At 40.5% G+C, this 7,559-nt stretch overlaps 1 protein-coding gene across 2 annotated transcripts in view; it reads right to left on the bottom strand.

The window, feature by feature from the left end:
- Window positions 1-2,741, bottom strand: part of PTGFR (prostaglandin F receptor) — a 48,878-nt gene extending 46,137 nt beyond the window's left edge. For both annotated transcript variants that reach the window (XM_056123740.1, XM_056123741.1), the window contains exons 1-2: window positions 2,530-2,741; window positions 170-1,039 (exon numbers count right to left, since the gene is read on the bottom strand). In XM_056123740.1, the coding sequence (XP_055979715.1) occupies window positions 170-967 (798 nt within the window). In that variant the 5' untranslated portion in view covers window positions 968-1,039; window positions 2,530-2,741. The remainder of the gene's footprint in view (window positions 1-169; window positions 1,040-2,529) is intronic.
- Window positions 2,742-7,559: the final 4,818 nt, after the last annotated feature.

Raw genomic sequence — 7,559 nt, forward strand, 5'->3', positions numbered from 1 at the left:
TCTGAACAAAGACTGACTGTTGAAATGAGTTTTAAGTGGGAGAAAACTCCAGCATTTAAATGAATGATCTGTGTTTCCAATGACTAACAACTGAAAAAAAAATACAAACCTTTCCTTGAATACTGAAAAGTAAAAGATATCAGAAATTGTCTAACCATTAGACTCTTACCAGAAACGGACTCCAGCAAATGCAGGAAACACACATTATAGCCAGGAGCTGGATGACCATTTCCAAATGATGAGACCTGCCTTGTCTGTGCTGTTGACTTTTAAATTTAACTCTTAAGAGTGTAATTCCTGTGACAGCATTGCACAAAAATGAGACAGCAAGGGCTAAGAGCCCCAGAAAGGAAAAAAGTAGAAGATAAAATCTATCTTCCCAGTCTTTGATATGCTCAGTTTCGTAGAAACACCAGGTCCTCGATGCTTGGATTTTATAGTCTTGATGCCCAAGGATGGGAAGCAGAGCTATGAAAATAGCAAATAAGCACACGCCACTCAACACCATTTTTACATGTTTAGATGTTATTTTTGTAGAATGAAAGATTGGTTTGGTAACTCCAATGCAACGCTCAATGGCCATTACACTGCCAAGTAAAAGTGGGCATAGACCAGAGAATACCATGCAAATACCGAAAATACTGCAAAGGATGTTTGATTGGTCAAAACGGATCCAGTCTTTATCAGAAGCATAGACATATACTGCTATAGTTCCATTGACGAGGTGGCCAAAGAAGTCAGTGATTACTAGACCACTAGCCAAAAGCAGAAACGATGCCTTGGATTTCTGTCTAAATCTCTGATATGCCTTCACAAGAATAGCAATGGCAAGACTGTTTGATACGATTCCCACTGTCATAAAGATTATTGAAAAACATACTGAAAGCCGGTTTTCAGTTTGGCAAGTTGTATTCGAAAGGAGCCCAGCTGCAGGAGACACTGGCTGTTTGGAACTGTTCATGGACATTGTTGTGGAGGTAAAAGCCAGTCACTCAAGTCATCTTCCTCTCAGAACAGTGCAGGCTTGCGGTCCCGACATCTGTGTCATAAAGAAAGAGGGGTTATGAGCACGTGGAACAGCTCAGCTGACATGTAACATTGAAGCACCTGCACTGAGAATCAGAATCATCTGGCCCATCATAAGAAAGATTGACTCACACTGAAGACAGCAGCATGCATCTGCCTGTGGTTCCTTTGTTTACTATTAAGATGAAGAAGCTACTGATTTGGGGATCCCTGTTGAACCTGTTGCTCCTCTGCAAACCATCACCTCTCAAATCTCCTGACATTTCACTGGCCACTGGTACATTGTAACCAAATCATTACAACATGACTTAGACCCAATAAAGTTTTCTAAAGCCTAAGTTTTATTTAAATAACTAGATAACTTTACAAGGGTCTTTTCAGGGGAAGGGGAAAGATGAACATCACACACAGACAGACACACACACACACACACACACACATGCACTACAGATCTTTTAATAGATGAACTACATGTCTGTCAAACATACAAAACAACTAACAATTGTCTTCAAACTTTGGGAAGGGATAAAATGAACCAGCAGTTTCCCTGTCGCTATATGGAGCTTCCCTGAAGAATTGCATGGGGGATAGTCACAGCAAACCTACATCCATCAGTAGTGCCCGGAAAAGACAGAGTGGTGGGTCTCTAAGCAAGTTTCTGGTTCAGCTACCATGCTGCCAGCATTTCTGGCTCCTGGCAGGAATCCCGGCAGGTGGTGGGCAGTGGGCCAGGCAGCTCTCCCCATGCAGTGCCTGTCGGATCTGCTGCGGGTTTTGACACCTCCAGGGTAGCAATACTAAAGGTAAAGCACTTGTTTGTCTCTCATTCATAGTAGGTTAAGCCCTGAGTCACAGCCACTCGATAGCCACCACAGCCACCCAGCCCCAAGCTATTTCGCTTGGCGTTCCCCCGAGCAATTTTCCGGAAAGCTGGAAATTCTGGAGCCAGCCTTTTTTTTTTTTTTTCTGGGACCCGTCCCAGAGGGGAACGCCTGGGCTCCCGAGGGCGCCGCCTCTCGCCAGGTCTTACCCAACACGACTCTCATTGGACTTAGGCTGCTCTCTACTCCACCACAGCGCCTGGGCTTGCAACATCCTCTCCCCAAACCTCCCAACTTGCTGAAACTTTTTGCTGTTACACAAACGTCCACGGGCTGGATTCCCTTGCACCCCTGGGGGCGCCAAAGGTCTGTGCTTGGCTCAGCTGCGGCCGGCAGGGAAACACCCGGTGAGAAAGAAAACGGAGGAATGGGGGGGTTGGAAGTAGGGTGATCCTTTTGTGGGTGAGCCTCTCAGATCCTTTCTTCCCGGTCCCCAAGAGCCAGGCTAAGATCTGAACGAGTCAACCGCGTCCCTTTCTCTGCTGGTCTTCCCAGATGCAGGCACCTGATCTAAACTTGCCAAGCGCAGGCTAAATAAAGTACGGACCAAGCGCTTGGCTGCGCAAAGTGGGACGACAAGGCTGAAGTGGGGGAAACACAGCGGCCAGAGAGGCAGTTTTACCTTGGCGTTCCCGGCAGCAGAGAGGGGTCTCATCCCGGCCGCAGTGCGAGCCCACGTTCGGTGCCACATTGCGCTCCCGGCTCAGCTCTGCCGCGGCCACGGGTTTCAGGAGCGCCGCGTGCCGGGCGCAGGACCGGACTCGCCGGGATGGGAGTCTCTGCGCTTGGTGCTCCGCGCCCTCTCCAAGCTCCGGACCCGCAGGATGTGCTCCGACTCCCCCGCTCCTAGGCAGCCTACAGCTGCCGCAGACAGGGCGGGCTGGAGGCTGAGGGTGACCTCCGCCCCTTTCTCCTCCTCTCCGCCCCCTTTTCCATGAGTCCAGGGTAGGACAAGGGCGCGGAGCTTGCGGGCTCTGCATAACCCATCTGCATCAGAGCTGCTGCCCCTTCTGCTAAGGGGGACCACTTAGGGACCACTTATGGGGAAGTTGTGTGTTCAACTCATTTGCAAGTTAAAGCACCTTCCTGAGGCTGCCGCACAGGAGTTTCGACTGTGTCTGCCTTCACACAATTGTAGCTAGGGCGTGTAGAAAAAGCGGATTGTAGTTTGCAGATTGAATTCATTCTAGATCCAGCTCACGGGGAATATTGAAACCACTTAAAAGAGAAGGTTTATTTAAAGAAAGACCTTCACGGCCTGTGTCACAGAGGTAGGTCGGTATTCCAGCCACCTGTAGTCAATGCTTTATAGGGTTCTTTGTCACTTGAAGGACTGGACAGACTGTTCTTAGCTTTTCAGAGGGAAGCACATAATGCTCTCTTGAAGGACACCTGCAGATAAAGGAGCAGTTTGGTGAGAGAAATTAATAGCAATATGTTTAATGAAGTAAACTGAGCATCTAATAAATTTTGTGGAGTTCATTTTATGAACAACTAAGTAAACGTCCATAAAGCAAATTTGTTTATACATAGTATTATATGTGTCATTCTTCTATGTAACTGTTTTCTGTTTTTCTGCTGCTATTCATTTTAGCCATAACTATCAGCTGGGTCTTGTCTTTCTAGCTAAATACATGGAAATCGGTTGCTTACGTTTACTCCATTTTTTTTTAAATAAAATGTTTCTATTACCTATGTGAAAAAGCAGTGTCGTGTGGAAATAAACACTCCTTTCTCCATTCTAAAATCAGGAGTCACAGTTCCTGGAAATTGAAAAGGATCATAAAGTGCAAAAGCAAGATAAAACAAATTAGTCATTAACTATAGAAAAGTGATTGTAGGTCCCCCCTGTGGTAGATGGGTAAAAATTCATGAAATGATATTTTAATAGGGTACTCATAACATAAACAGTATGGTCAAGGAATTAAACATGTTGGTTCATCAAACATTCTGATTAGTAGAAACATACTGTGTCTGGCTGGCCAGTATTCAAAGAATAACCCTGTAATAAATTACCCTGTCTACGGGAATGACATAGAGAACAATTTTTTTCCCTTTAATGATTAATAGCATTTGATCTTAATCATTTATCTGCTTACTTCTATCTTTCCAATATAGCAATTCCTGCAGAGATCTTGTCTCTCCATTCTCACCGAGGCTTGTGCATATTCACTAATCAAATGTTTGCATTTATAAGTGCTATAATCAATTCTTTCAGTATTATATTTTAGATCTTGAAAACTCTTCATCTCTTATTGATACACTTGACTAAGACCAACTGCTCTATCTACTGAATAAAAAAAGGGGGAAAAATATCTCATTAATGAATGTTGGATTGTAACATTCATTATTTACTACATTCAAAATAATATTAACTTGCTTTTCATAAATACTAGACAGATCCCATTTTTAATTATTTTGCATATATAATCGGAGTTCAGTTTTTAGAATCCATTTTATAGTGAAGAATGATTTCACCAGAGTATTAATAAGAGATACTAAAACACCTATATATTTTCTTCTTGGAAGGAAAAATGAATTAATTAATGGAACAAGTGACTAATTTGCATGTAGTAATAAACCTCTTCATAAAGTCATGATTGATGTACAACATTATATTTTTATGTCCCATTGTTTTAATTGAATCACTGTGAGATACACAGTTACAAAGTTGTTTATGATTGACTTTCAGTGATACAATGCTCCAACTATCCCTTCACCAGTGTATGTTTCCTGTCACTAGTGTTCTCAGTTTCCCTCCTCCCTCCCTATCTCCCAATCTCCTCCTCCCAGTCTGCCTCAATGGCAGACAATTTTGCAATTTTGTCTCTCTCTCTCTCTCTCTCTCTCTCTCTCTCTCTCTCTCTCTCTCCCTCTCTCTCTCTCTCTCTCCCCCCCCCCCACACACACACACACTTTCTGCCCTTTCAGGCACTGCAGGTAGCAATACTGTCATTGAAAAGTTGTGTATATCACTTTCCTTTTTTCAACACTCAGTTCTTGTCTAGAGTTATCTTTCCAATTATCAAAACAAATACTTTCCTCTTGTTGTTCATGGATTTGCTCCAGCGGGCCCAGTAACGTCTCCATTTTGAGACTTGTTGTTACTGTGTTTGGCATATTGAATACGCCATGGTAGCTTGCCAGGCTTTGCCATGCGGGTGACATACTCTCGGTAGCTTGCTGGGCTGTCCGAGAGGGCGGAGGAATCGAACCCGGCTGGGCCAGGCTGGCTGCATGCAAGGCAAACGCCTTACAGCTGTGCTATCACTCCAACATTATATTAGCTTCAAGTATACAATGTAATAGTTTATATTTAAGATCTTTCTTGGCAAATTTCAAATATACAATATAGTGCTGTTAACTACAGTTGGTATGTTGTATATTATATTTCCATGACATATATTTTGTAAGTGAAATTATGCCTTTTGACCTTCTTCATCTATTTTCCCACCCCTTTCCCTTGCAGTCACCATTGTGTTCTGTTTCTGTTAACTCGGATATTTGACTTATTTCATTTAGATGCCACACAGAAATGAGATCATATAGCATTTCCCTTTTTCTAACTTATTTTTCTTATCATAATGTCCTCAAGATCTGTCCAAATTATTGCAATGATATTTTCTAAATAGGAAATTATTTGACCATAATGATATCCCATTCTACAATTTTCGTATACTTTCTTTATCAATCTATCAATTTATAGACAATATTATTTTTATATCATGGCTCTGTAAGTACTGCTAAAATGAAGATGATAATGTATATATACTTTAATGAGGTTTTTTGTAGGTTCTTCAAACAAATACCCAGAAGTAGAATTAGCTAACATTCACGTCGTTAGGTTCCAAGCACAGTGCAGCAGTTCTACTTTTAAAACTTTTCATTCCATTTTTTCATTGTGCTTGCATCAAGTTTTATTTCCAACAACAGTGTGAATGGGTTTCTTTCTCTCCACATTCTTCCAACAGTGGTTATTTCTTGGTTTTTATTGAAATGTCATTTGAACGGATCTGAGGTATATCTTATGGTTTTAATTTTTATTTCTCTGGTCATTTATACACTAAGCATCTTTTCATTTATCCATCAATCATCTATATGTTTTATTTGAATTAATGTCTATTTAGGTATTCAGCATATAATTTTCCTACTGTACTGTATACTATTTCTTATTAAGTTATTTATAAATATTTAGATATTACCCCTTATATAATTTGCAAACATTTTCTTTCATTTGGATCTTACTTTTTCATTTAATTCATTATTTTCTTTGCTAAAGAGATTTATAGTTTGCTGTAGTCCTTTATGTTTATTTTTACTTTTAAACATGTATGCATGTGTCTCTAACTTTAGGGATCCCAATCAGACCTCATATTTTAATTTTCCAAAAGGAGCCTTCGACTGCTTATATAAAAAAATCTGATGAATTAGAAAACTAACTAGGCACATGGAATCAGAAAAATTAAAAGTCGATGGGCTGCCTGATCTAATGGCCAAAATCATCTGTAGTAGACCCTTGGCCTCTGAAGCACTGCTCAGGAGGCCCCCTAAAGTTAGTGGAGGTGGAGATGCATAATAAACCTTCCTTAAAAATGAAAGCTAATATTGTTGCTTCTGTATATAGACACTCATAAAACTATTTACCTGTTCATTCATCTAACACCTCTTAAGTACCTTTATTCCATGCACTGTTTTAGGTATAGCTGTGTGAAATAAGAATATATGACCTTACTCTGGTATGATTTATAGGCTACAGGGAGGCAATTATTTTTCAGTGTGCATTACTAAAGCATTGTTTTGAGCTTAGATGTCAAGGATTCCCTTTGGGTTAAATCAGAACAAAGTTGATATCAATCTGTAATGTACCCCAACAGAGGTGATCTTGTCAATCACCTTCATTCAAGATTACATGCAGGACACTGCTTAGATTATGTGCATACCACAATCAAAGTCCAAGGAACAGAAACTCAGTGACTGAGGTAAAAATTTAAAACTTTGCTGAAACAAAAGGAAGTTGGGGCCAGAGAGATGATACAGGGGTTAAGGCACTCACCTTGCACATGACAAACCTGAATCCAATCCCCAGCACTACATAAGGAGCCCCAAAGCACCACCATGAGTGAGCACAGAGCCAACATAAGCCCTGAACACTGCTGGGAAAGGAAAAGAATAGGAGTGTTGAAAGTTGAATTTTATAGTTTTAATAAAACTGTCTAGAAAAGTCTTTCTGGAATTTGTCTTATCTTCAAGATGAATCTTGGAAGGGTGCCCTAGGTCAGGAGTAATAAAAAAAATATTAACCTCTTTTGAATTTTATGCTTTACTATGCAGATATTTGATACATAACAAGTTATGCATGTAATACTTTGTGACTTGTTAATTAAAAAATAAATGCCTATGCATGTATTTACTTCCCAATTCAAGAACTACATCAGATTTCTAGTGGTGCTATTAAAACTAATACCACAAATACCACAAACAGAGTGACTTAACCAAAAGAGATTTTATTATCTTACGACTTGAAGGTCAGAGTTCTAAACTCAAAATATTGACAAGGTCAGTTCCTTCTGAAGAGGGTAAGAGAGAGAACCTGATCATGACCATTGCATTGCCTAGATTCTGATGACTTATTTTTTTTTAATTTAATTGAAT

Source organism: Sorex fumeus, unplaced genomic scaffold (genome assembly GCF_029834395.1).
Source record: "Sorex fumeus unplaced genomic scaffold, SorFum_2.1 ptg000047l, whole genome shotgun sequence".
NCBI lineage: Eukaryota > Metazoa > Chordata > Mammalia > Eulipotyphla > Soricidae > Sorex > Sorex fumeus.